This window comes from Colletotrichum navitas (genome assembly GCF_030913465.1).
Source record: "Colletotrichum navitas strain CBS 125086 chromosome Unknown LY79scaffold_12, whole genome shotgun sequence".
NCBI lineage: Eukaryota > Fungi > Ascomycota > Sordariomycetes > Glomerellales > Glomerellaceae > Colletotrichum > Colletotrichum navitas.
The window spans coordinates 215,031-241,660 of NW_026850558.1; the positions used below are offsets into that span (position 1 = coordinate 215,031).

General features: G+C 55.7%; 7 protein-coding genes across 7 annotated transcripts; 4 read left to right on the forward strand and 3 right to left on the reverse strand.

Moving 5' to 3' along the window:
- Window positions 1–148: 148 nt before the first annotated feature.
- On the forward strand, window positions 149–8,559 carry LY79DRAFT_601594 (uncharacterized protein). The gene is made up of 7 exons (XM_060561846.1): window positions 149–765; window positions 853–942; window positions 995–1,501; window positions 1,554–2,492; window positions 3,221–3,280; window positions 3,584–3,663; window positions 5,009–8,559. The coding sequence occupies exons 1-7, from the start codon at window positions 482–484 to the stop codon at window positions 8,410–8,412; spliced, it is 5,364 nt and encodes a 1,787-aa protein (XP_060417197.1). The 5' UTR covers window positions 149–481; the 3' UTR covers window positions 8,413–8,559.
- A 284-nt stretch (window positions 8,560–8,843) lies between these two features.
- On the forward strand, window positions 8,844–10,155 carry LY79DRAFT_577351 (FAD dependent oxidoreductase; the record flags this gene model as incomplete). Its single annotated transcript, XM_060559874.1, has 2 exons — window positions 8,844–8,945; window positions 9,031–10,155. 2 exons carry the CDS (start codon window positions 8,844–8,846, stop codon window positions 10,153–10,155), a joined length of 1,227 nt encoding a protein of 408 aa, XP_060417198.1.
- Window positions 10,156–10,574: 419 nt separating this feature from the next.
- LY79DRAFT_61051 (uncharacterized protein) lies at window positions 10,575–13,193 on the reverse strand. The gene is made up of 4 exons (XM_060561938.1): window positions 12,960–13,193; window positions 12,833–12,901; window positions 10,664–12,761; window positions 10,575–10,605 (listed from the first exon to the last, which is right to left on the reverse strand). Exons 1-3 carry the CDS (start codon window positions 12,980–12,982, stop codon window positions 10,712–10,714), a joined length of 2,142 nt encoding a protein of 713 aa, XP_060417199.1. The 5' UTR covers window positions 12,983–13,193; the 3' UTR covers window positions 10,575–10,605; window positions 10,664–10,711.
- A 2,187-nt stretch (window positions 13,194–15,380) lies between these two features.
- On the forward strand, window positions 15,381–17,852 carry LY79DRAFT_61078 (hsp70-like protein). The gene is made up of 3 exons (XM_060561942.1): window positions 15,381–15,588; window positions 15,652–15,850; window positions 15,912–17,852. Exons 1-3 carry the CDS (start codon window positions 15,562–15,564, stop codon window positions 17,711–17,713), a joined length of 2,028 nt encoding a protein of 675 aa, XP_060417200.1. The 5' UTR covers window positions 15,381–15,561; the 3' UTR covers window positions 17,714–17,852.
- A 259-nt stretch (window positions 17,853–18,111) lies between these two features.
- LY79DRAFT_647755 (signal recognition particle protein) lies at window positions 18,112–20,423 on the reverse strand. Its single transcript, XM_060562495.1, has 3 exons — window positions 20,007–20,423; window positions 18,826–19,956; window positions 18,112–18,777 (listed from the first exon to the last, which is right to left on the reverse strand). Exons 1-3 carry the CDS (start codon window positions 20,195–20,197, stop codon window positions 18,252–18,254), a joined length of 1,848 nt encoding a protein of 615 aa, XP_060417201.1. The 5' UTR covers window positions 20,198–20,423; the 3' UTR covers window positions 18,112–18,251.
- A 491-nt stretch (window positions 20,424–20,914) lies between these two features.
- On the forward strand, window positions 20,915–24,142 carry LY79DRAFT_577356 (pentatricopeptide repeat domain-containing protein; the record flags this gene model as incomplete). The annotated part of the gene is made up of 1 exon (XM_060559875.1): window positions 20,915–24,142. One exon carries the CDS (start codon window positions 20,915–20,917, stop codon window positions 24,140–24,142), a length of 3,228 nt encoding a protein of 1,075 aa, XP_060417202.1.
- Window positions 24,143–24,751: 609 nt separating this feature from the next.
- Window positions 24,752–25,732, reverse strand: LY79DRAFT_509795 (cutinase; the record flags this gene model as incomplete). Its single annotated transcript, XM_060554091.1, has 2 exons — window positions 24,752–25,332; window positions 25,369–25,732. 2 exons carry the CDS (start codon window positions 25,730–25,732, stop codon window positions 24,752–24,754), a joined length of 945 nt encoding a protein of 314 aa, XP_060417203.1.
- Between the last annotated feature and the right edge of the window lie 898 nt (window positions 25,733–26,630).

The following is a 26,630-nucleotide window of genomic DNA, read 5'->3' on the forward strand; positions in this document are numbered from 1 at the left end:
GGATCTTATACAAGGGCACCACGAGACGACTTCGTCCATGGGACGAAGCCGCTCCGTAAACACCATCAGGGCCGTGTCTGCCACCCTCTCAGCCACCATGCCCGCGACCCCCAACGCCCCTCCATACAGGAGGGGAAGGGTGCCGGTCGACGATGGCTACGATTCTTACGACGAAGAACCGCCCTTGAGCGGGAGAGAGAGAGAAAGAGAGGCTTCCAGGCGTGGTCCCAGTCCGAGGTCGAGCCACCACTCGAGGACACCTCGTATCCGCGAGTCGAGGCAGTCGTCGCGGTATTCGCAGTCTACCTCCGAGACGGATTCGGACGACGAATCTGAGAGCAGCGTCTCGACGCAAGAAGAGAAGCATGAGCGCCGTCGAGACAGAAACAGGCAAGAGAGAGAGAAATACTCGAAACCCTTACGCCAAACGGTCGTCGAGCGGCGGCGGCCGGCCGAGGACGACAAGACACCGAAACGCCGCATGAAGATAAAGAAGATCATCTACATGGAAGAGGACGACGGCTCCACCGAGGCCACCCCGCGACAGTCCACGGATGAGCGCAGCCGCTCGCTTTCTCGGCACCGTTCTCACATCTCGCGACCGGCTTCGGAGCGGCACTACTCCAGTCATCGTTCCCGCAGCCCGGCCCGGAGATCAAGCCACCATCACCAGCCGCCCAGCTCCTCCAAGAGGCTGGCTCGCGAGGTTTACCAGACTAGGGGCGATTCCGAGTTGACCCCAACTAGGATCTCGATAAGACACCCGTCCCAGACTGTGTACCCAAAGACGCGCACGATCCGCCGCTCCAACACGGTCTCAGGGGCATCGCACGTTACGTCGCGCACGCGGAGCACAACCTCGTCCAACAGGCGCTCTTCCAGCTTCCTGGGCAACCTGCTGACGGGGAGCTCCGTCTCCCATTCGTCCGATAAGACGGCCAGGTAAACCGACCAAAACTTGAATGTCTCGCGGACGCTGACGCTTCTCTACCAGAGTTGAGTGCGTTGTGTGCATGGAAGAATTTTCGTCGAGCAAGATTGCAAAACTCAAGTGCGGGCATCGGATGTGCAGCGTGTGTCTGAAGAGGCACTTCAAAATCTCCATCACTGACCCGCAGGAAATGCCTCCCAAGTGCTGCTCCGAGAACATCGCCTTGAAGCACGTCGACCACCTGTTCTCAGCCGACTTCAAGAAAAAGTGGAATCGGAAGTTCCAAGAGTACTCGGCACGGAATCGAATTTACTGTCCTTCTAAAAAATGTGGCGCCTGGATCAAGCCACATTACATCCGCAAAGAAGGAGGTCGCAAGTACGGTAAGTGTGGACAATGCCGGACCAAGGTGTGTTGCTCGTGTAACGGCCGGTGGCACCCATCGAGAGAATGTCCCAACGACGAGGAGACGACAAGATTTTTAGACCAGGCCAAGGATGAGGGCTGGAAGCGATGCTACAAGTGCCACCACATGGTTGAGCTCAAGGAAGGCTGCAATCACATGACATGGTAAACACTATTCTTGCTCCTTTGCTGTTTTGGAACTTGCTGATCGGAACAGTCGATGCGGAGCACAGTTTTGCATGGTATGCGGTACGAAGTGGAAGAGTTGCGACTGTCCCTGGTTCAACCACGAGACAGAAGACGCAGACCAGCTCTACGATGTGCAGGTGCCGGCTGCCATTCAACACATGGAGCCACTGGACCTGGCCCAGAGCTCAAGGAGTATGCGGCCAAGTGTTGCGCCCAGCGCACCCCGGTCGCGATCGCAAGAGTACGACAGCAGACTGATGCGGAGATTCCAAGAAAACCGGGACGAAGACCTTGCGCGGACGCTACAGAGTTACGAGATTGACGATGTTTACGACGGCGGATATGGGGACCTTGTCGATGTCGGCAATACGGCGGGCCATTTCATGAACGACGACTATCGCAGAGAACTGGACACTTTTGTGGCGGCACCTGTGCCGCCGGCACCAACGCCACCAGCGGCTTTCGAACGTCCGGCGCCGACGGACTACATGTCGGGGGTTAACAGAGCGAGAGGCATGCCTCCAGACGCATTGGGGCAGCGCCTCGCCGAGCGCTTCTCGGAATTCCGTTCGAGCCCGAGTGCCCCCCGGCCGGGGATGATGGCACCGCCGCCGGTACCCCCCCTCGGACCGATGACTGCTCCTCCAATGGGACCTCTTCCGATGTCGGCACCGATGGTAATGGGCCCCCGTCCGCCACTTCCGTTGCTTAGGAGGCACACGATAGAGGAGGAAATGTACAACAGGACCACGCGGCCATCCGAGCGCGTGGTGCCGGGGCGGATGGTACACGATTACGAGAGGGAGGCGGCAGTGCATGCGCCACGGAGCCGGAGACGAATGCGAGAGGAGCCCAAATCGTCGACGCTCGCCGGGCTCACGGGGATGGGTCGCGGCATGAATCGTGTGCATGAATGGCGGAACCATGTGCAACCAGGCATGCCGGAGGGAGAGCGGGCAGCCATGGCGTGATACGACAGACTAACGAGGCAAGCGCTTGACGACAGAACAGGACCCAGGACACAGCACGATTTGACGAATTAACTGACATTGCCGGTTTGTCCATGTTGCACGTTTGGGAGGGCTATTTGCTATTCAATGGGGTCATGCTTGTAATATTAGGCGCGTGATATATCCTCGGGGCGGGTATGGTATAAGGTTCTCGGAGAGTAGGCAGTATAGTCACGAGTGCATGAGGTTCATTTGGGTTCTTTTGACTTACCTTGCCTCGCCTGCCAGCTTGCTGTTCCTCATGCGAAGCTTCGGCCGCGGTTAGTTGGCACTGGGTGCTGCGGACCGAGTTACATATGCCTCGTCATCCAATGTCGTGGACCAACCAAGGACGCGGGGGGAGCCCATGTTGGAGGGCGCCGCGTTATTGGGCCCGCCCCGTCTCGATGCGAACGCCTACGCCTGGGCCTAGCAATTCCCTTGACCGAATCCATTTTGAGTATGATGGTGGGAGGAGAGAAAGAGAAGAGAAGTTTTGTCGTTAATCAATTTGTTTTTGTTTTTGTTTTTGTTGTTTTTGTGTTGTTGTTCTTGAAAGTGGGCGAGAGTTTGGTAGGCTTTGGGCGTCAAGGCCTACGGATCTGGCGGGGTCGACAAGGTTGTGGTTGAATGATTTCCGGATACATACGGAGTACCTACCTTGAGTCGAGGAGAGGCCGAAAGTGATCAGTGAATCACCATGTAGCAAGCAGGCAAAAGAACGAGGCTCGCTGACTCGCAATGAACGTCTCCGCTCGCTATCTCGGTTGTAGGGAGGGCATTGTGGCGTGGTGCGGTTCATGGCGTGCGTATCGTTCGCATTGATGGGCCGTCTTCGCATCTCAGGGTAGTGCCGGTTACATTGTTGCATGCATTGCCGCACTGCACTTTATTCCCTACAGGCAACAGGCGAGATGAGCGATGCGTGGCCCTTACACACACCACACACACATGGGCGCACGAACTCGAGGCAAACTATCACCGCGTCCAAAGTCTCATCGCACCGGTTGTATGTAGGTTTATGTAGTGTACACGAAGCTTAAGCATCGCGCCGCATTGTTGCTCTCAGGGGTGGACCCCTCTCACCAATGAGCATCTCAATGATTGTCCATGGATTGAGAAACGTCTGGTCCCCTGCCAAGCCTGGCGGTGCCTGCAACAGCTCTGGTCGAGGACTTCTGACGGTTTGGCTTGCTGTGGCGATGGATTGAAAGGCCGGAGAATGCTAATCTAACTAGCGGGGTTGATGCGCTCTTGGACCTCCCCCCCACCCTTTCCGAGCCAAGTCTGGGCTTTGGATATGGCATTCTCACTTTCTGCTGCCCTTGGTTGGATAATGGGAGCTGAGTGAGAAACAGAGTGAGAGTTTCGTTCCGTCCGGTATGGGGGTTTTCCCTTCCTCCCTCTCGGATTGAAACGATATCTTGGGTTTGGGTCCAAGATGGTCTGGATTGAACATCACGCCAGGGGCTCCGAGGTGGGGACTCTGCGATCGGGAAGAGGAGGGTGTCCCGGATTATGTTCCATTCTTCGTTGTTTTCCCACAGGAATACGGATAAATACTCGGGGAGATGGGGGTCAAACTAAACTACTTGACTTGTTGGCGAGACGAGGAGTTCCAGCTCGAGGCTCAACAAATCCATATATTCGTACAATACCTTACAAACACACACACACACACACACACACACACACATATACATGATCGACGCAAGTTGACGTAGCGTCGGCAAAGCAAAAGGGTAGGGAGGTATCTAGTACTTTGAGCTTAGCAGAGCGAATGCGGCTTCGGATCGAATAGGAAGTGGGGAACGAGGGAAATCAAAATGGGCGGGGCGTGGCCATAGGCCATTTAGCATTCTGGTCATTGACTGATGGTCCAGTGCTTGAATGCTCCAGGACTGCCGGATACCGGTACTTCGTCCAATGACGTTGTCTGTGCATCTGTACGCTCTTTAGCAGCCACACCCCCCCGGTCTCTCGGGTCCCTCGTGGTCTCCTTCGCTAGTATTCGTGTTTTTGCCGGATCGGCTTTCTGATTCTACGTCTGCATCTGCTTCTGCCCACTGCATGTACGTACGCACATAGTGTAACTGCCTTTGTTGCTGTGACCAGGTGTACTTCGACTGGAAACCTACTGCTATTTACACACCTCAACCAGCTGTGCTGTCGGATACCTAGGCCCCAGTGCTTTCTCCGTTCTTCCTCCTCTCCCATCTATCACTACCACTACTATTGCTATCATTACTACAACCTCCTCACCTCTTGAGTACCCTTCAACCCCCGGCTACACCTCACATACCCTACCGATTTTCCACGCATCTTACCTCCGAATGCGACATCGAAATCGCCGTTCGATAGACACCGTCATTATTAAACCAACATCAGCTCCAACCCCGCGAACTACGCTTCCTCTCGCCGCAACTCCCCGCTGGGCCCTTCGAGAAGCGGCCGCATGGACATGACGACGTCACCAACGGGCCGACGACAATAGCACACCCATATATCTTACCTGCCAGCCTCACTTCTCCCCGGTGCAGCGTGCTCAACATCACGATGCTTCTCGTCTACCAGGTCGGGAGCGTCAAGATTGGGGAGGTCATCCGTTACACCGTCACCTACACGCCCTCCCAGGACCGAATCCTGCCCTCGCCTGAACGCCTCTACCTGCGCGTCCGCAATTCCTCCGCCATCGCCCTGCGCGCCGCCTTTGTCCACGGCCCCTATACGCTAGGCGCCGCTGCCTATCCGTCCAATTTCAACCCCAACGTCAAGTTCGCGAACCCCCGCCGCTATGGCGTCCCCGAGTTCGAGCCAATGCTCAAGGCCGGCGGCTCGTGGGAGTGCGAGCTGCTAGTGCCAGAACACATACGTCAGAGTGCGGGAACCGGAGGCGGCGGCCACTTCGGCGGCGTGGCTCCAGCCGATCAGGAGGCCGAGAGCGCCTCGTGGATTGTCGAGGTGTCGTCGCAGGTCATCTTTTCAACTTCGGCCGCGGTTGGGTATGAGGTGACGCTCGCTAGAGACGCAAAGTCGCTGAACCTAAGCTCCTCACTGCCTGTCATCGGCGGCCAGGCCCAGGTACCGCAACCCGGCAGGGTTGCCGACCACCAGCAGAGCATCGGTGCCAAGGATGGCCACCACCCAGCGCAGCTAAAGGGCGTGTTCTCTAAGGCGATTCGGCTCAAGGTAGAGGACACGGCCACCCTGTGGAATACCCCGAGGCTTCCGGGCTGGGACGACCTCAACATTGACCGGCTCAAGAGTCGTAACAAGAAGGACCAACCTGTCGAGAGCGTCACCCAGGAAGCGCCACAGGAGAAGCCAGAGGTGAAGCAAAAGAAAGTGCACTTGGTTGTCCTCACCCATGGTCTGCACAGCAACTTGGGGGCCGACATGTTGTATTTAAAGGAGAGCATTGATCAGACAGTCGCGCAGGCCAAGATTGATGCCAAGGCCAGGCGTGCCAAGGAGCGCGCTGAGAAACAAGTCAGAGAGCAACAAGCAAAGGAAGACAGGAACGCCACAAAGGATGCCAAAGACAAATGTGATGACATAGCCCAAGATGACAGCCCTTTAGAAGATGATGGGGACAACGAAGAGGTTATTGTGCGCGGCTTCTCGGGCAATGCAACAAGGACAGAAAGAGGTATCAAGTACCTGGGTAAGAGGCTGGCCAGGTATATCCTCTCCATGTCGTACCCCGATCAGCCTTTCCTGCCGTCAAAGAAGAGCCCGGCAGAGACTGCAGTTGCTGCAGTCTTCAACAAATCTGAATCAGACAGCAAGGCAGCTCACAAACACAGCACGATACACAAAGAAGAAGCCAGCGAAAAGCGCCCGTTTAAGATTACCAGCATCAGTTTCATCGGCCACTCTTTGGGCGGCCTGATACAGACATACGCAGTTGCATATATCCAGAAGCATTCGCCAGAATTCTTTACCCTAATCAAACCAATCAACTTTGTCGCCCTTGCCACACCATTTCTCGGCCTAAGCAACGAAAATCCCTTATACGTCAAGTTTGCCCTGGACTTTGGCTTGGTCGGCAGAACAGGCCAGGATCTTGGTCTTACCTGGCGGGCGCCTACAATTGCGAGGAGCGGCTGGGGCGCCATCGTCAGCAATCTTGGCGAAAGCGCACACAAAAGGGTCATGGGTGAAGTCCAACCTGAGTCGAAACCTCTGCTGCGGATTCTGCCAACTGGCCCGGCCCATACGGCGCTCAAGAAGTTCCGCAACCGCACCGTCTACTCCAACGTGGTCAACGACGGCATCGTCCCATTGAGGACCAGCTGTCTCCTGTTCCTCGATTGGCAGGGTCTGGGCCGCGTGGAAAAGGCAAGACGAGACGCTGGGCTGGTCGAGACACTTGTTGGTGCTGGCTGGGCAGAACTGACCGGCGGAAGCTTGGCGCCTACACCACGGAGATCCAGCGCCCTCCCGCCAGACATGGAGCAGCCTTCGGATGACCAGTCTGGCAATATTACGCCGACATTCCCGACCAACGCTGTTGAAGTACCACAGCCGCCGCGGAACGCAATGATGGAAGATGACCAAGCTAGTCTTCGTTCGGTCCCCACGCCGTACAACGAAGCAGGACCCGAGGACGCAAAGGGCGGTGCCAGTAATGGACCGTTTGCTGGATTTTTGTCCCTTTTCAAGGGTAACGAACAAGCCCAGCCAAAAACACAAACCAAGACGCCCAGCATGTCCAACAAGCAGCACAAAATCTACAAGCGGAGTCAGACGATCAACTTTGACGACATCTCGCAGACGTCGGGGTCCAGGGTCACTGCAGGCCACGAGCTCGAGCGAGATCACCACATTGCGCCGCCGAGAACGAGCTTTTTCGAGTCTGCGCACGATCTGATCAACCCCAAGATCCCTACCACAGAGTACATCATCGACCCCTCCAAGCGCCCCAGGGCCATTTTTCACGACCGCGTCTACCATCCATCAGATATCCCGCCGCCGCCGTTGAAGAAGAAACCCACGGGCTCGCTGGCGTCTCGCAGAAGCACATTCAGGAGGGCTGCGTCGACAGGTTCTGGCGGATCGAGGACTAGCACCGACTCGTCACCCCATCCGTCCCAACGTTTCTCGCATGAAGGCACCGTGGACTCGACGCGGGACTATGACGACACCCCTAATATGAATTCAAATAGAGAGCCCTATGAGGAAGTGGATGGTTCGCAGATGCGGGTTGAAGAGAAAATCGCTCGAGCTTACCACCGTGGCCTGGCTTGGCGAAAAGTCCTCGTCAAGCTGGAGCCCGACGCGCACAACAATATTATCGTGCGCCGGATGTTCGCCAATGCTTACGGCTGGCCTGTTGTAAAACATCTGGTGGATGCTCACTTCAGCGATTCGGCGACCGCGAGGACTCGCGACGAAGACGAGTCTTCCGGAGAGCTGGCACTCGACATTAGCCAGACACCGAATAAGTACGGCGACGAGGTTAGGGATAGCGGTCTGGCATCCAAAGACGGCGCGATTGATAGGCCGCCCGCTGGTCTGCTGTCTCCAACTTCTCAACGGGAGGCCGAAGACATGGTGCCGGACATGCGGGCGCCGCCCAAACGACGCTCGTCCTCGCGCAGCTCATCCGCCAGCCCGCCTCGAATCACCAGATCGCCTCGGCCACCGCCAGAACGGGTTGATTCTGTGACGTGGAGTGACCGAGATTGGGCGGACAGCGACGATAGTGAGACAACGACCACGACAGCCAGCGCCGTGAGCCCCAGGGATGCTGAGTTCAAGGACAAGGATGGCAACCGGTCGACAACGCCACTCGGCACCTGGAACTGGACGGAGAAGATTGTAGGCAGGGGAGGATTGGCCCGCAAGACATCACCCAAGCCGACCGTCAAGAGCGACGACGGCGGCGTAGACTAATAGCCAAAAGATGAGGGTTGGATGCACATAAATACCTACTTATATACCTACTGTTTTAATCGATGAGATCACATTTTTTCATGACTTTAATTGACGACCATTGGCATCGTTTGGCTGGGCAATACTGGTTTTACTTCTTCTGTCAACGGGCTCCTCGACAATCATCAGGGTCGGAAGTTATCGGTTGTAGTGCTGGAGATATCGCGGTCTATGTGATACAACAGCGAAGCAGCTGTCAACAATAGTGGGCTACTTCCATTCGGCAGTGCTATCCACCAATATTCGGGTACATGACTAGCAGCAGATGCGATATCGGGACCCTTGCATCTGGCCCCGTTGCGTCATCGGCGAGTGGGAACGTGTACAAACATCTATCTCTTCTCGGATCCTTGCCTTGGACCAGCGCCAGGCCGCTTCGATTAGCCGTCATCATGTTGTTAAGTCCGTCGTCTCTCAGATCGATCAATGGGCTCCAGCGAGCATGGCGAGGGTTCTCGACCACGGCCTCCACACGAGCCGACTTCACCCACGTTGTGAGTTGATAGTCCGCGCGCCTCGGCGTGACTTTTCCGCCATGATGAAACCCTTCTTTCCGCCCTTGTGCTAACCCCCAAATAGGTCGTAGGAGGTGGCGCGGTAGGACTCGCAACGGCGCGCGCCCTCGCCAAGCGCCCAGGGACATCGACGGTACTCCTCGAGCGCCATGGTGCCGTCGGCACAGAGACTTCTTCGCGCAACAGCGAGGTCATTCACGCGGGCATCTACTACGGGGCGGGGACCCTCAAGACATCGCTCTGCATCCGCGGCAAGGAGCTGCTCTACGCCTTCTGCCGCGAGCGCGGCGTCGCACATGCCAACACGGGCAAGTGGATCGTTGCCCAGACGGACGCCCAGCGCGAGGCCCTCGAGCGCGTGCATGACTTTTGCAACAACGAGATCCACGTGCCCGTGCGCTGGGTCGCGGACGAGGAGGCACGGCGGCTGGAGCCGGACATCAAGGCCGAGACGGGCGTGCTCGAGAGCCCGACGACGGGCATCGTGGACTCGCACGGCCTGATGATCGGGCTGATGGGACTCTTCGAGGACGCGGGGGGCGTCGTGGCGCTGAGCTCCGCCGTGACGGGGGTGACGCCGCTGGGGGAGAGGGGCAGCGCCGGGTGGGAGGTGCGCGTGCGTGACCCCGCGACGGGAGAGGAAAGTGCCGTGACTGCCGAGGTGCTGGTTAATGCCGCGGGGCTGGGAGCCGTCGACGTGCACAACATGATCGTGCCCGCCGCGGAGCGGCGCGCCATGTATTACGCCAAGGGTAACTATTTCTCGTACGCCAGCTCGGCGCCCAAAGTCGGCCGGCTCATCTACCCGGCGCCGGAACCCGGCGCCGGCGGGCTGGGCACCCATCTGACACTGGATCTCGCGGGGCGGGTGCGCTTCGGCCCGGACGTCGAATGGGTCGATTCGGCCGACGACCTGGCTGTCAACGGCGCGCGGATGCCGGCGGCCATCGAGGCCATCAAGAAGTACCTGCCGGGCCTCGACGAGAGCTGCCTGGAGCCGGATTATGCGGGCATCCGTCCGAAGCTGGGGAAGCTCGGGGCTGTGGCGCAAGGCACGGGGTTCCACGACTTCGTCATCAGGAAGGAGGACGGCTACGAGGGATGGGTCAACCTGCTGGGCATCGAGAGCCCCGGCCTCACGAGCTGTCTGGCAATCGCGGAACGGGTCGACAAGATACTATACGGTTAACGTGCTTGAGCATTCTGTTTTCCGGCTCAACGTCGCCGGCCAACCTCCAGGACGTGTATGCTCTGATGGAATGTATTAATATACATACATGTGGTAGAGGTTACGTGGAAAAGGACCATTCATCCAAATGAAAAATAAAGCAAAGAAGGCCGGGCTTTCTCTCATACAACCTTTAGGACCCTTTTTTTCATCCTTCGGGGTTTTTCTTCTTTTTCGTCTCCTTTCATTGTCGATGAATGCATGTGGCGTAAGAAAAGAGAAAAAAAGAAGGGAGGGGGATAGCCATGCCTCCCCCAAAACCAAACCAAGCCAAGCTCCACGACGCCGTCCTAACAATTAATTCATATTCGGCTGTAGAGTCACTGACACAGTCCATCATGGGCCCGCCAACGCCTGCAGATAAATTCAAGCCATCGCACATGTCTACCGCAACGTCAAGCTGGGGTGGAACTTGCGGGCCTGTACATCAACATGGAACTCGTAAATACCGTTTTCAGCCCCCACGTACCTTGCGTTGGTTGTCAGTAAACACTACCTATTGCGCCATTCAAGTCACTCACAGTATCCTGCCATTCTCGCTCCACGAGATTCCGGCGGTGTTATCGGGCTCGGGGGGAGCCTCGTGAACGCCATGCTCAAGCACGACACGCCGACGGCTATTGCGCTCCTCCAGCTCGCGAATCGCAACGGAGTTGAGTAGCGGAAGTATTGACGTGCGGTCCCGGTCTCTGTCGCGGTCTCTGACGGCTTGCCGCAAATCCTGGATGTTGCTCTCGAAGGAAAGGCTGTAGAGAGCCTCAAGGTCTGCCCAGCCGCTCCCGGAAGACGTCAGGCTGCGGACCCCGCCTGTGCCGCGCTGTGCCGCGGCCGCCGCCGAAGTGTCGCTTGGCCGTATGCTCGCCGAACGCCTGGGTAGATGAGGATTCGCCAAGTCCAGCATGCGCTCTCGATCGGTGTTGGACTGCAAAATAAGCCGCTGAGTAGTTCGTATGCGTTCTTGCGCTCGTTCTCTCGAGTCGCGGATGTTGCCAAGGAGGTCACCAATAGCCCTGGATACGTTCTGGTTGGCATCGTCACTGGGCTCTCCGGGCTCGACAGCCGCACGCTCGCGGGTTGTCCGCATCGAGGCCGTTTGTTCTCGACGCGCGGCACTCCCGTTTCGTGCCCGTGCCAGTATTTCAGGGTCAATCCGGGCCCCTCTCCCTCCCAGAGGGGGCATCGCTCCAAAGAATTGCATTGGTGATTGCTGTGACCCTGGTTCTGCCACTCTTGCCGAGATTCGATCTCTCATTTCACGCCTCCTGCGCTCCTCCTGCAAAGCCTCGAGCACCCGCGTCTCATCGGGCGTAAGGGCTAGATGGTGGCGGCCGCTTGGGCCGTCACCGCGCCGCCGACGTATCTCGCCAGCATCTGGTAAAATGGAGGATAAAGTATCACTTGGTTCACCACGGCCCTCAAGCAGACGAGGGTCGATCGTGGCACGGTCGAGGATGGGGATGTGATCGTAGTCGTCGGTAGCACTGATATCCAGGACTTGACGCTGCACGAACCCACTCCTTAGATCGGCAATGCCAACATGTCCGCGGTCTTCTGTCCAGGCCAAGAGATCGTAAGGACCAGGGCAGAAAGCCATGTCGCGGACAGCCCCAGATCCAGCCATCGGACGTGACGATGTGAAAGAGGTCAGCAAGGGATCGGCAACATCAGGGTCAGTGAGGCCCTCGACATCGAATACAGAAATCGTGCCGTACTGCGTTCCCACAGCCAAGTATGCCCCAGTATTGGAAAAACATGCCGCAAAACTCCCTCTGCTGTCGGACCCGTCGTCTCTCCGCTGACTGTTGAGGAGGATTTTGCCGCACAGCTCCCAGCGGTACTCAATCTTGTCGTCGCTTCTGAATGGGCCGTTCTCATCAATGGCTGCCTCAACTCTGTGATGAATGTACAAAAAGGGGTCGTCGAGGATTGCAATCAGAAGACGGCCGTCGGGCGAAATGATGGCGCGATTGACATAGTCCGGGTACGTTACAATATCCAGCGGCTCAACCTTCTCTTGACTTTCAAAGTCGTGCAATCCGACCAGAACTACCGTCTTGTCGTTGTTGGCCAGGACGGCAGCAGGTTCGGTATAGGCACCGTGGTGCATCGGGCCGGCGGCTGGCGGAAACCACATCGTTATGCAGTTGACGCGGTCGCGCGCCAGCTTCTGGCTCCTAGCAACAACGCTTTTGTTCGTTCTGCTGCTCATATTCGTCCGCCGCGCCTGGCTGAGGAGAGAAAAGATGTTGTCTTCTGGCCGAGCAGAGTCGGAGTCGAGTCCGAGAGGCAATCTAGCGTCGGGTTCGAGATTGAGTTGGAGATCAAGGTTGTTGTCATCATCGCTAGCGCTGTCCGTCTGAATCGCCGTGAACTCGCCCGTCTCTCCTCCGCAACACACCCAGCCGTTCTCAGCCACCAGGCACCGTGGCGAAAAGGAGAGAAACCTGACGGTCTCGCATACCTTGGTCGCTGTGTTGAGCCGTTGGACGTGGTTGCTGCCGGTGCCTCCGGGAAAGTAGACAAAGTTTTGTTTCTCTGCGCTGATAAGGGATCGCAGTTGCCAGTGCCTGAAGAGAGGCTCTGATTAGCATGTTACGCCTGCAAGCGCGTTTGACGACTTGGCGATGGGAGGACACACTGAGATCGAACGGGAATGCGGTAGTGTTTCCGCGGCTTCTTCGAAATCAGGTTGTTCGTCGGGTAGTAGCTGCAAAGCCGAAGCGTTAGTATTGGAAAACGTGATGCCAGTTCTGGTCAGTACATACGAGACGCCATCTTTCACAGCCATGATAGCTTGTGGAGCGGCCAAAGTTTGTGTCGGGAAGCAAGCATGTAGCTGCTGAAGCACGCGAGGTCGAGGTGCGCCGGTCGTGCACTCGATGCAATCGGGTTGTCGATTAGTACGGCGACAGGAAACAGTTAGGAATCGGCGACTGACGAAGCCGGGATAATTTGGATGTTGAATGTCTGGAGGGCTACGTGAGTTGCGCAAGACGTGAGGCAACTTTCCGCATGACGTCCGTGTATGGCGGGAGGGGCCTGTTCTGGTTTCCCCTTGGTCCCGGTTGGTCGGCGCTGATATCCTTCCTAGGTAATCGTCTTGTAGTTTCCGAGGTGAGGTACCTCTGCAGGATGTACGTACTCTTCCTCTGCTGAAGCTGCTGCGCAGGCTGGTGCGTCAGGAGTTTGGGCTGCTTGGAATTCAGGTACCTAGGTGTCCGTAGTTTGGGGTCTAAACCGAGGCTCCTGTTGCTTAGGTACTGAGAGTCCAGGTATTATATGAAGATACGGTCCCCTCCCCCCCTTCCCCCCTGAAGCCTTCGCGGAACTACCCATCTCCAGATAGGTAGCCTCAAATAACGGGTCTAGGTGTCGTCTCCATCAACCATAATTTCAAGATCCCCCAATCCACATCCAATGTCATTGAACCTTGTCCGCTTATGGACCCACCTCCTGGTGGCCTGTCGACGCAACACAGTGTCTGATGACGGCGACGTCAGACTAGGCCGATCTAGTCCTGGAGTTATCATTGAAGGCATGCCGGGCTACAATGAAATAGACTGCTGCTGCCAGTCGGAATTCATGCACAATCCAAACAGTAATGTCCTAGAAATCCACAGCACTGCAGCAGCAGCAGCAGTGCTGTTATGTTTCAAGCTCGGACCATGACTTCTAACCTGTGCTGGCCCGTATGAAGAGGCCTTGGCTGAATTCCTGTGCTTGGAGGATGCCTCGTATATATCATCTTTCTTACGATGTCATGTGGCCCGAAACCCCAGCAATTTGCGACTGGAATCGTTACGACCTCCTAGCTTCTAGACTGATACCCGCAGATCCAGTTTGCTTCTCAGAAGGTCCCTTCAGAGGGGTGAGTGCATGGTACTACCTAGAGACCCTTGGGGGAAAAAAGCCAGCAACAGACGGAAGCAGAGGGCTAGTGTTGGACGAAGTGCGTTTTTAAGAATAGCCCTATTGATGAGTTGGGCGAAGAAGAAGTACTGGGTAGCTATCTTCGTTGTTGGGTCTTGTACCGTCCTATAAGGGTATGTATGTTCTGAGATGACACGAACAGCAACTAATCGGTACTAACCCTATAAGGTTCGCTATGTGCGTTGGTGGAGACGGGCCTTGAAGTTGGTAAGACATGCTTCAAGTCAGAGTATCAGGCAGCCAACGACAAGTTTACGTTTATGTTTGCTTGTGAAACCAGACGTCGGTGCTGTCGTTGACAGGTCGGCAGAGTGACCCATAAGCATGCCTAGCTACGTAGAAGTGGCAGCAGTGCCTTCCTTCTTATGCATTCATTGGCGTAGCAGAACAATTACCTGGTGCTGAGACTTCAACACCCGTGGCTGCCGTTATGGAAAAGCGTCAAGGCATTGATGAGCCAAGGAGTTTGTCTGGAATGGCATACGGTGTCACTGCAAAACTGAGGTGCTCTAGGCGGTGGCAAAGAGGTCTTCTTACCCGGTTGTGAAGCCCACCGGACCGGTGGGACCCACTGTCGGCACCGGAAGCGCTACAATCGAGGCCTATGGGATCGGGCCCGTGTTCCGCGATGCCTGTTTGCTTGGTACTATTACTCCGTACTGCATCTGTAGGTACCTAGTTCTGCTGCGACTGTTATACAATCTACGTTCGATTTTACGCATAACTTACGACTGTCTGGAGTGGAACAAGAGGCCGCGCTGTCTTAAGCAAGCATAGGAGCGGCTATCGTAAAGGCCAATGGGACCCAAAACCACGCTCAATTCAATCGCCTCCCCCGTGTCATGGATATTCATTCAATGGTGGATGGACACAAGGACAAGCGTCTGCATCCTCATGTTCTGGCTATGGGGGAAATGGAGCAAAGCATCAACCCGTCGGGACTTGCGCGCCGCCACGGCAAAGAGCACCGGGGTCTTGAAAATTTTACTGCCGAGCTGTCCTAGCTCCGACCCTGGTCGCTATCACGCCCGTTAGCGCCACGTCCATTACCTGCGATGGCCGGACGATCCCGTCACCTCCAGCTTTTTCCTGCCATTCATTCGTCGCTGCATGACGTGCCTCCACCCGCAGGAACCTTGCCCTCCCCTAGGAATTTCAGTTGGTGGATGGCAACTTGTCGGAATAACCAGCGCCGACGTCCGAGCCTGCGGTCTTCGGTCAGCTTCTATGACTGGGGCCATGCATCATTTTCGGGTCAAAAAAAAATTCGAACTCTCCTTGCCATCATCATTTCCTCGCATCCTCCATCCACCTTCTCCCTCCCCCCAATCCATCCACCCTGTACTCTATAATAACCTCTTTTCCATTCCTTCCCGCGTGCAATCCCTTTTGTCTTCCTCCATCCCCTTTTGTTATACCCACACATAGCCAGGCAAGATGATGTCTGCACGCTTTTCCAGAGCTGTAAGTCTTCTTCAGCATAGCTGTTGCGACTCGCGTCAGAGTTTGTATACTAATGCGCAACAGCTCCCCAGAGCTGCCAGCTCCGCCGCCCGCTCTGCAGGGTTCGCCCGCCAGCCTTTCGCCTCCAAGTTTGCTCGCTACGAGTCAACGGCGACTGATGGAAAGGTCACCGGCTCCGTGATTGGTATCGATCTCGGTACGACCAACTCTGCTGTCGCCGTGATGGAGGGCAAGATCCCCAAGATTATTGAAAACTCTGAGGGTGAGTAATAGATTCAGGCGCCATCCCGTACCGCATCATCCAGGCTAATTTCGCCCATCAGGTGCACGAACGACGCCCTCCGTGGTCGCGTTTGCCCAGGATGGCGAGCGTCTCGTCGGTGTTGCCGCCAAGCGCCAGGCTGTCGTCAACCCCGAGAACACACTCTTTGCTACTAAGCGTCTGATCGGTCGCAAATTCACCGACCCCGAGGTCCAGAGAGATATCAAGGAGGTGCCTTACAAGATTGTTCAGCACTCCAACGGTGACGCCTGGGTTTCTGCTCGCGACCAGAAGTACTCTCCCTCGCAGATCGGTGGTTTCGTCCTCAACAAGATGAAGGAGACCGCCGAGGCCTACCTCTCGAAGCCCGTCAAGAACGCTGTCGTCACCGTTCCTGCCTACTTCAACGACTCTCAGCGTCAGGCTACCAAGGATGCCGGCCAGATTGCCGGCCTGAACGTTCTGCGTGTTGTCAACGAACCCACTGCGGCTGCTTTGGCCTACGGTCTGGAGAAGGAGGAGGACCGTGTCGTCGCCGTTTACGATCTTGGTGGCGGTACCTTCGATATCTCGGTTCTCGAGATCCAGAACGGTGTCTTCGAGGTTAAGTCCACCAACGGTGACACCCATCTTGGTGGTGAGGACTTCGATATCCACCTCGTACGCCACCTTGTCCAGCAGTTCAAGAAGGACTCCGGCATCGACCTGTCTGGTGACCGTATGGCCATTCAGCGTATCCGTGAGGCTGCCGAGAAGGCCAAGATCGAGCTTTCTTCTTCCCTCTCCACCGACATTAACTTGCCTTTCATCACCGCCGACTCCTCCGGCCCCAAACACATTAACCAGAAGCTTACTCGCGCTCAGCTCGAGAAGATGATGGACCCCCTCATTACCCGTACCATTGACCCCGTCCGCAAGGCCCTGAAGGACGCCAACCTCCAGGCTAAGGACATCCAGGAGGTCATTCTCGTCGGTGGTATGACTCGCATGCCTAAGGTTGCCGAGTCTGTCAAGAGCATCTTTGGCCGTGACCCCGCCAAGTCTGTCAACCCCGACGAGGCTGTTGCCATTGGTGCCGCCATCCAGGGTGCCGTTCTCTCCGGTGAGGTCAAGGACCTTCTTCTCCTCGATGTCACCCCCCTCTCCCTGGGTATCGAGACCCTCGGTGGTGTCTTTACGCGTCTTATCAACCGTAACACTACCATCCCCACAAAGAAGTCCCAGACCTTCTCTACTGCTGCCGACTTCCAGACTGCTGTCGAGATCAAGGTTTACCAGGGTGAGCGTGAGCTCGTCCGTGACAACAAGCTTCTTGGCAACTTCCAGCTGGTTGGCATCCCCCCTGCTCACCGCGGTGTTCCCCAAATTGAGGTTACTTTCGACATTGACGCCGACTCTATCGTCCACGTCCACGCCAAGGACAAGTCCACCAACAAGGATCAGTCCATCACCATTGCTTCCGGCTCTGGTCTCTCTGACTCTGAGATCCAGCAGATGGTTGAGGACTCTGAGAAGTACGCTGAGGCCGACAAGGAGCGCAAGGGTGCCATTGAGGCCGCCAACCGTGCCGACAGTGTCCTGAACGACACTGAGCGTGCTCTTAACGAATATGCTGACAAGCTCGACAAGACTGAGGCTGATGGCATCCGTGAGAAGATTGCGTCCCTCCGCGAGTTTGTTTCTAAGAGCTTGGCCGGCGAGGGCAATGCCACCGCTGCCGAGATCAAGGAGAAGACCGACGAACTCCAGGTTGCCAGCTTGAACCTCTTTGACAAGATGCACAAGGCCCGTGCCGAGTCCGGCGAGCAGCCTGCTCAGGATGCCAACGCCTCCGAGAACAAGGACGGCGACAAGAAGCCTTAAATGCTTTGGTACAGTTTCCTTGATCGACTTATTCACCACCCCCTCAAGCCAGTGATGGCTTGTCAGCATGTTTGATTAGTTTGGGCGGGCATAGATTTGCTTCCCACATGTTTGTATTCCAACTGTACACGTATTTCGGTCGTATTCGGCCGCGCTCTCTCTTCCTTGTTACCCCTTTTACAAATGTTTGTTAATACCTGCGGTCGGCGGAACCGGCGTTGGAGCATCAAAACATTCAAACGAGATACCTTTTCGGTATTCATGATATGGTCGATGGATGGCATGGATCAAGGGGATAAGACGGGGTTGCATATGTACAAAACCAAACCAAACCGAACCTGGAGTAGCTAGATGTGATAATTCTACATCCCCTCTCAAAACAAACTTTTTTTTTTTCTGTTGGTATATTTTCGAATTACTTCATGACATAATCCATGATGATGTACCTCAAGTGAATCTGGGGCAGGATACTACCACGAAAATGCGTTGGCTCATGTGAAGAAGGGAATGAGGTAGCCAGGGGCTATCTTGTATTGATCTATCTACCGAAACCAAACCATCCTCTCTTTTGCGATTGCGGCTTGGTCCCACTCTCGGAGGCATGTTCGTCTTGGTTAGGTGGCGCGACTTCTTGCGGCTCCTTACCGGGGTAGTCGATATAGTTCCAGGCGACATCGAGGAATATCGGCTTCACAGGGATGGTAGACAGCTTGGGTGGAATGCTGACGAGGTTCGCGAGGTCTGTGCCTCCCGAAGGATACTCCCGCAGCCGCTCAATCAGTGGGACGTTCTTGGTGTCGTCTTCGCTTGACTCCGCGTTCCTGAGCAGGTTGGAGAGGTGTACGAGTGCACGGTAACGCTGAAGCTCGCCCTGGAGGAAGTTTGTCAGGGCCTTGGCGTCGTTGCCGGACACCTCGATGTTACGGGGAGAGTTGATGTTGGGTTGGGCTCCACCGGCGAGCGTCGAGGCGGCCTCTTGTGCTTCGCTGGCGGCGTGCTTGGTGAGAGCCAGGGCATTGACGGTGTTGCCAATGATGGCGTGGGAGCGAGCGATGGAGAGAGATCTATGTCTGTTAGCGCAGTACAATACCACCCAGGGGCGTAAAACTCACTTCAGTGCCTGGAAATACTGTGCGGTCGACTCAAGCTGCTCGGCAAGATCCTCGTCATTTGCTACACCGGGCAACTCTCGCGCAGCCTCAAGACTCTGCAAGGTTCCTTCATAGAGGGCAACGAGCTCCTTCAGTTTGGCTGCTTTGCGGCCAGGGGTCTCCTCCTTAGATTTCTTTGCGGTCCCATCCTTCGACTTCATGCGCAATGAGCTGTAGTTCTCGGCCAGGCCGTCGTCTCGACCCGTCAGCACACGGTTTCGGCCGATGCGCCAGCTGATCATCTCGTAGTTAACGGCAGTTCGGGTGATCTGCAAACTCTGCATACGGGAATCACCCTGAGAAACACCCTCACCTCGCAACTCGTCAATGGCTTCCTTAGTGGCGTCGGCGGCATCCTGTGTCGCCTCGAGAATGTCGTCATACGCGGCGGCAATGTCCTTGGGCTCAGCATTGGAAAGAGAGGGCCATTGTTCAGACAGTTTTGCCTTGACCTCTTCCACTCTTCCCCACGCCAAAGAAATTGCAGCATCTTCGATCTGGACCTCGCGCGAGCGCCACGTGAGCGTCCTAGGAGCGTTCTCGGCACCCTCGCCCTCCTTGGCGACCTCTGTCTGCGCTTGCTTCAGCAAGTTGGGGTCAATCTCATTGATCTGCTGCACTAGTACAATATCGGATTGGGGAAACGCTCGACTCGCAATCGCAGGAATGGGCATCGTACGCGGCGTCTTGAGCTGGTAGGCGGCATATCGGATCGAGGGGTCAATGGTATCGGAAAGAAGGTCCTTGAAGATGTCGCCCTTTGTCGAGGTAGCCATGGCGTTGTAGATGATGCGTGAAACAGCATAGCTATTCAGAGATGGCTCCCAATGTTGTTTCTCGAACTGGGCAGCACCGCGGATCTGGGCTGCGTAAGCACGGGACTCCAGCTTGTCATTCTGCGTGGCGCCAGCATCCGACTGCGAGAGGAGTTCGACGAGTTGCTCGGCAGTTTTCGCTGCTTTCTCGAGTCGGGACACGATGTGTGACCTAGTCTTCCCGGTCACGCCCTTAGCATCCGAGGCGTGAGACGACTTAATTGCCATAGCGTTGGCCCAGGCGCGCTCGCTCGTTAGCAGCAACAGGTGGATGTACCTTACGATATTAGTAACACAGCCAACAGGCCTCCAAATGGTGCAACATACTCATGATTCTCTGCAATCTGCGTGGCAGTGACATCGCCCTTCTTGCTGAATTTGCCGCGGTTTCTCGTGGCGATGCCTAGCTTCTTGCGGCTATTGAGCAACTTTTTGGCCAACTGGTTCTGGTATGTTGCGTAGTCTCCGTACAGTAGCGCCGCATCCCGGCCGGAGACAACAAACTTGGTGATGTCCATCCTTCTTATAGCGGCGTCGAACTCGGTCGATTCGGTTGTCGCCAGGAGGTCTCGGTGGGAGTAGACGTCGCGACTGACCTCTGCAGCTGCGCGGGGAGAGATGGTGGGGCTTACACTTGAGGTTCTCAGTGTCCTTTCTACCTGCGCGCAACGAACAGTGACTGTAATGTGGGATCAAAATTTAGAGGTGTGGTGGGATAGAGTACTAATGGCACCCCCCCCCCGGGCCTTCCTCACACCGAAGCCACGTCTAGGTAGGCTGTCCCTGCAGGCCGGGTTTCGGGTCAAGGATGTTCCATTACTCTCCATGATTGGCCGAAGCTCTCAGAAAAAAGTACACGACGGCTGGATATGGACTGATACTATTGAGATAGATTCAAAATTTCATGTTTCCCGGCGGCCACTCTCCTAGTTGCTTGCAGACTTCACCAATCATTTATCTGGCAGTGATTTAGTGGGAAAGTTCCAACACCAGTTGCCGCTCTCGTCGCGTGATAACCTCGGTAAGGTGGCCGGCTTAGCTCGGACAAACACCTTAAATCATCGACGTCTTCGATTTTGTCCGCCGGGACTCCACCCCAAAACTTTTCCAAACTACTTGACACGACAACATCAAAGATCAGTGCCGACGACTTCCAAAGTAGCATTTTCCCGACTCTTTTTGATGCCCGCCATACATAGTCGACAGATATCGCGTTGGTGACAGTCTCAATACCAATGCTTGAGAGAACGGCGGCAACGCTGGAATCATGCACCAGTCTTCATGCTCTTCCATCCGCCTCACGATCATTGAGAAGCCAGCGCAAACTTCACACTGGCTTCTGGCAGCATGGCGCCGCTGCTATCGACATATCCAGCTCCACTGCGGCTATACAGCCCAACAGTGTCAGCTTTCCCGCCCCCAACACGCCAACACCGTCACCCGAAACGCTCGCGGCATCCACCTTTCTACTCGGCTTCCTCTATCCCAGTGGGACGGTCACCTTCTTGCGTAAGCTTGCCCCCGGCCTGCACGACCACCACCAAGCTTCTATTCACCGACTTCCTCGTCGGTCCAGACCTTTCACCTCGTCCACTGTTGCGAGCCCGTTGCAGAATCACAATTCCCAATCGATACGACAAGGCCAGGCCACAAGTGCATCTGTGATAGAAGATCACCAGGAACTTGGCCATGAAATTGCCGAACAAGCGGAAGAAGAAGAAGAAGAAGAAGAAGAAGAAGAAGAAGCGATTAGGAGTGTACACGACACCCACAGTGGCCCCTCGTATGCTGGGGCAGGATCGCGACCAGAATTAATGAGGGAATTGATGGCCGATAAGAGTACGGAATATTTCGGCTCAATATGGCAGCTCTACTCGCAACTAGAGCCGAGCTTGCAGCCGGAGCTCCGCCCCGAAGTCATCGTATACCTTCATCGATCCGGAAGCCTCATCGACGCTCGCAGGGTGTCGCTCTTGTTCTCAGAGATAGATACTACCGAATGGACGCCAAGTATTCTAACGTCTGCTGTAACGGCACACCTGCGCCTTGGGCGTCGAATTGAAGCACTTTCGTTATATCATAAGGGGCTGAGCGCAAAGGGCATGGCCGGCGGGCTGAACCAGATGCTGCAATACGCGTTCAGGGATGCTGACTGGGACATGGTCAAAGACATTTGGGTGTCTTACCGCGCAAGCAATGCGTATTGCGACCGCTTTGTCAAGCGCCTGCGCTTCTTCTCCGTCCCTGGTATGGGAAAGCTTGTCCTTGACTTTGCGCGATTCATAAGGGCGTCCAAGATGCGAGAAGAGGTGGCGCAAATGCTCAATGTACTTCTCAGGCAAGCAGCCGAAGCTGCGCTTCGGCAACCCTGCGAACCAGAGGAGGCCCTGCCACTTCTCCAGATCGTCGACTCGGCCGACATGTATGTCACCTACTTCCGCGCAGCCTGGAAACGGGGTCAGCGAGATCAGTTGCCAGATATATACCGTGTCTACCGAAAACTGGCAAACAAGGCAATTCCTTATGGAATCATGCATTGCATGTTGGATATATTTATCCCTGACGACGTGCTAGGCCTCGAGCAGGTTTATGAAGATTTCCACCGAGCTGGCTCCAGCGGGTTGGATCGATATGCCTTCAAGAAGTATCTCACGTTTTACGCGTCACGCGGCGACACCAAGTCTATCGAGCGCCTAGTAGACATCTATCATCAGAGGCACGGGTCCAAAGTAGCTGACATCTTCGCCCATATGATGAATGCATACGCATCCGTGGGGGATTACTACAGCGCTCGGCGCGTTTTTGACGAACTGAGATACAAGCACCGAAAACCGGTGACCGTGCATCACTGGAATCTGCTCCTCAAGAGCTGTCTGCAGAGTCCAACATATGACCCCGCCATATCGGTCTTCGAGGAGCTCTGCCATCAGATTCGGCCCAATGCAGTGACCTTCGCGACCATCATGTCACTGGCAGCGCATAAGGGCGACCTGGAATTCACTCTCAACCTTCTCCAAAAAGCTCGGGACAACAACGTCGAGATGGATGTCGAAATCCTCAAGGCCGTGGTCAAAGCCTACTGTCTAAACAATCGGTTCCAAGAAGCCTTGGCAACTTGCGTAAAGGCCAAGGAAAAAAACGTCTCTGGTGATCAAGCCAAGCTCTGGAACGCCTTGCTGCGTCGATATTCGGATCGGCGGGAGTTTGACGAGGTGTGTGGGATCGTTGCTCTCATGGAGCAACACAATATACAGATGACGTCCGAAACCCACCAACTGTTGTTGAAGGCCTTGGTGGATTGCAAGCAGGTTCACCCCGCGTACAAAGTGCTGCGCTCACTTGTTCGGAAACAACCGTCCACTCTGACCCAGGAGCACTTCACCACTGTCCTTGAGGGTGGTCTGCGCTTGCGCCAGTTGAGATGGGCGAACAAGCTTGACAAGATGATGCGAATTCATGCTGGACTTCAGCCCTCGGTTGGTTTCCGTCTTGCTCAGGCCCGTGCCTTGCTTAAAGATGAACTGTTCAGCAACCGTCAAATGTCAAGGGAAGTTGATTCGGCAAAGGACTTGATGGAGTACATCCGGGGATTGGCCGATGATGTAAAGGCAGTGCAGATGGACGCGGCCTCTGGTAACGACATCCAGCATGCAGCAAAAGGTGCGGACTCGCTGTTCCGCCTGCGTCAATTTCTTATCAGGGCCACGGCCCTCTTCACTCGATATCGCCGTTTTGATATGGTCAGAGAGCTTCGAGAGATGCAAGCGAGCCTGGGCCAAGAGGGCGTCATGTTAGGACCCAAGAATCTGACAATCGACATGCTGCACTCACTCATGCGGGAGAACGTCCATGACAAGAAGTACAACGCCGCCAAGGACAATTGGGAGCTCATCTGGCAAAAAGCCTTGGAACTCGCCCAGCCAGCATTATCCCCGAGCCAGAGTCCGAGTGCTGTATTGCCACGATATCGCTACATCCTGTCTAAACCGTTTGAGACGCTGCAAGAAGTGTTGTTGGAGCTGCGCGACCCCAAGAGCCTAAAGACAGCCCTTGACCGACTTCTGAATGCGGGCTTTCTTCTCGACGGCCACAGCATGAACTATGCCTGTCAGGCTCTTGCCCAGATGGGCTTGTGGTTGGATGCCTGCAGGCTGTGCGAGCGGTATCTCATGCCAAACTGGACAGGATGGAGGATTAACCGAATCAGAAAGGGCCTTAAGGGGAACCTTCCCCTGGACAACCGGCGCAAAGGCAGTGCGCCGCAATGGTTGCGACCGACGTCATACACCCTCATCATCCTTGCCAAGGAGTACAGCGATCTTAAAGGGATGATGGCGTGGTCGTCTGCTGCTGCGGAGAAGGCTCGGATTGTCCAGGAAGAGTGCCCCGTAGTCGTGGACGCTCTTAAAAGCCTACCATACACGGCTAATGGTATCGAGAAGGATGTTTTCGGTCGGAAATAGGCCTTGACTACAACGCCTGGGAGAGGCTCGCGCAAAGCGGACGACGGGAAGATGTCAACCAGTCCGATCGACAAGCGGGTGTTTCACCGGTGACAGGGAGGAGTCATCGGGGCGGCGACAGCAAGAACTTACTTGCTCAATCAACGAAGGGGGTTAATGTGTGGGGGAAGCGAGAGAAGAAATCAGCTTATGAGCTGGCTTCGTTGGCGCAGGAGAAGCAGCAAGACTCGTCTACACATGAGGAAGACGCTGGGACCTTGGCTTGTAAGCTGGCTTCGTTCCTGGCGCCGGAAAGTGAATGCAAAGTGAGATGGCCAAAGTGTATGAACGGGGTCTATTTGTACAATATTTAGATATGGGCAATTCGTTATATGGTGGGGTTTCCACCCGCCAGTGAAGGAGGTCTGTATTGTCAAGTGACTGTATTCTAGAATGGTTCCAGGTCTTTCCCCATTCGACACGAAGCGTGTGTAACAATATTGTTTCTCCTTATTAGTTCGCCTCCCGATAAGTCAATCGTGATACCTCTTTTTATTGTACGATGCAAAAGAAAAGAAAACACGTGAAAAGACATAATTAACATATCTCTCGTAAGAAGAGCCCGCCTGTCTAATCGCTCGCTATTCCGTGCTTGGGAGAAAGCATGATACCCTGCACCTTGCCCACCACAGTCCCGCTCATCCCCTCGTTCTCCGCGTCCCGACTCGCGAGGCCAAGGTTGCTCCTTTGCATGACGAACAGCGCCGCCGTCGGCGCGTCGCTGCTGTAGTCGAGGTGGGGCGACAAGACGAGGTTGCCGCCCTCGCAGATGTTGTCGCCGGCGTGGCAGACAACGAGCAGCCGCGTTTCGTCGACACCGGAGACCGCCGCGCCGCCGAGGGGGTCGCCGAAGAGCACGACGCTCGAGATGCGGGCCTGCTGATCGGGCGTCAGCTGAGCAATGGCCAGGCGGGTCACCTGCGAGCCCTGTGAGTAGCCCGACATGGTGAGGCGCGTGTTGGGGCACATTGTCAGCGTGCGGGAGGCCACCTGCGCGGCTGCGGTGGCGCCCGTCATGGAACCACCCGCGAAGAAGCCCGCGGGCTCCGCGGGGTACTGGTTGACGCCTTGGATGGACAAAGTGCCGGTGCCGTTCACGTACGTCTTGAGGGCGTCGAAAAAGGGCGGGCCGGTGAGAAAGCCCACGTTGCCTGATGGTTGTTAGTCGTTCTAATTAGCAAATCAACCCCTTACGACCCGAGACATGCCTGGCTCATTCGTCCCCCTAGCATAGATGACGGCAATATTTGGACATGACACTGATGACGTCGAATTTCCTATGGGCAAGCCTGTGGTGCTGTTGAACCCGAGCGCTGTATCCAAGTCGTTCCGGGTCTCTCCATTGTCGTCGATTGTCTCTCTCAGCGCCCGCACCACAAGGATCGTTGTGCTGAGGACCTTGTTCACCAGGCCGGGCACCCTGTCGAGGACGTCGAGTTTGCCGGAGAGTAAATGTGACAAGTCCCGATCGCGGTTCTTCGGTACACTCAACGCCGCGGTCCGGTGACACAGCAGTCCTGCGAACAGCAGCAGAGCTAGAGACGGCCTCATCTGGCCCTTCTATAATAGTGACTCTTCGTAAGAATGAGGGGATGCTTCGCTTGGATTGCAGGGATGATGGTGCGGATGGTCGTCGAGGTCCGACCAGATCCGCAGAGCCGCAGGGTAATCAAGGTCTTGATCGTCCAAGAATCTCTTTACACAGGCGAAGGGGGAGGAAGGGACTGCCTGCCCAGGGTATTTGAAAGCTTGGGCATGGCCGTGGCATAGGTGGGAAAATGCGTCACAGCCACATGGTCCGAATAACCAGCAAAACGATGTGTTCCACGACGGCCATTGCGCATTTGGTGGTTCCATTCTACGTCGGTGACTTGAAGCCAACAGTTGCGCTCAGAGACATACGACGAAGGAATCGTTTAGGAAAATGACCAGAGGCGCGTTTCACCCTGCTGCGGGCGACGGCGACAACACGGCGTGGTGAAACCGTCTGATATCGACAACAGATAGATTTAAAGCCCAATGACAACTCAATGGGTATGCTTGGACATGAGAAGCAAAATATCAACCGCATCTTGTCTGTCATTGACGTATGTGGATCTCCCAGGTTGCAAGTTGAGTTGCGCCATTTGGTATCGCTCCTCCTGGCCCGATGTCTGAAGACGCAAGAACTGCGTCCTCACGATGCACCTGCCCTTTGACTTGGAATACGGGTCTACATTGCATTCAGTTAAGGTATCATCTGACGTTCCCGATCTAGACTCACCTCGCAGTACGGAACGTACGTCTTCGGCCCGCTTCACAGCTGCGTCGTCCGTGTCCATTCAGGACACAGGCCGTCAAGTGCTGGGATCGATCTCGCACTCGGCCGGCGGAAAGCTAAAGGTCCCCGCCGGGTCCTAGCGAACTGATGATTAAGGTTCTCGGAGGTATCGAGCGTCCACCCTTCACC

Excerpts from the sequence above, each read along its gene's own strand:
- LY79DRAFT_601594 (XM_060561846.1), top strand. The coding sequence starts at position 482 with ATGAAGATAAAGAAGATCATCTACATGGAAGAGGACGACGGCTCCACC. Across the intron at positions 766-852 it reads AGGATCTCGATAAGACACCC|CACAACCTCGTCCAACAGGC; the intron begins GTCCCAGACTGT and ends GCGCACGCGGAG. Across the intron at positions 2,493-3,220 it reads GGAGAGCGGGCAGCCATGGC|CAAGCAGGCAAAAGAACGAG; the intron begins GTGATACGACAG and ends ATCACCATGTAG.
- LY79DRAFT_61051 (XM_060561938.1), bottom strand. The coding sequence starts at position 12,982 with ATGGCTGTGAAAGATGGCGTCTC. Across the intron at positions 12,902-12,959 it reads GCTGTGAAAGATGGCGTCTC|CTACTACCCGACGAACAACC; the intron begins GTATGTACTGAC and ends TCGGCTTTGCAG. Across the intron at positions 12,762-12,832 it reads CGCATTCCCGTTCGATCTCA|GCACTGGCAACTGCGATCCC; the intron begins GTGTGTCCTCCC and ends GCCTCTCTTCAG.
- LY79DRAFT_61078 (XM_060561942.1), top strand. The coding sequence starts at position 15,562 with ATGATGTCTGCACGCTTTTCCAGAGCT. Across the intron at positions 15,589-15,651 it reads CTGCACGCTTTTCCAGAGCT|CTCCCCAGAGCTGCCAGCTC; the intron begins GTAAGTCTTCTT and ends AATGCGCAACAG. Across the intron at positions 15,851-15,911 it reads GATTATTGAAAACTCTGAGG|GTGCACGAACGACGCCCTCC; the intron begins GTGAGTAATAGA and ends TTCGCCCATCAG.
- LY79DRAFT_647755 (XM_060562495.1), bottom strand. The coding sequence starts at position 20,197 with ATGGACATCACCAAGTTTGTTGTCTCCGGCCGGGATGCGGCGCTACTG. Across the intron at positions 19,957-20,006 it reads CAGATTGCAGAGAATCATGA|GTACATCCACCTGTTGCTGC; the intron begins GTATGTTGCACC and ends TAATATCGTAAG. Across the intron at positions 18,778-18,825 it reads CAGTATTTCCAGGCACTGAA|ATCTCTCTCCATCGCTCGCT; the intron begins GTGAGTTTTACG and ends TAACAGACATAG.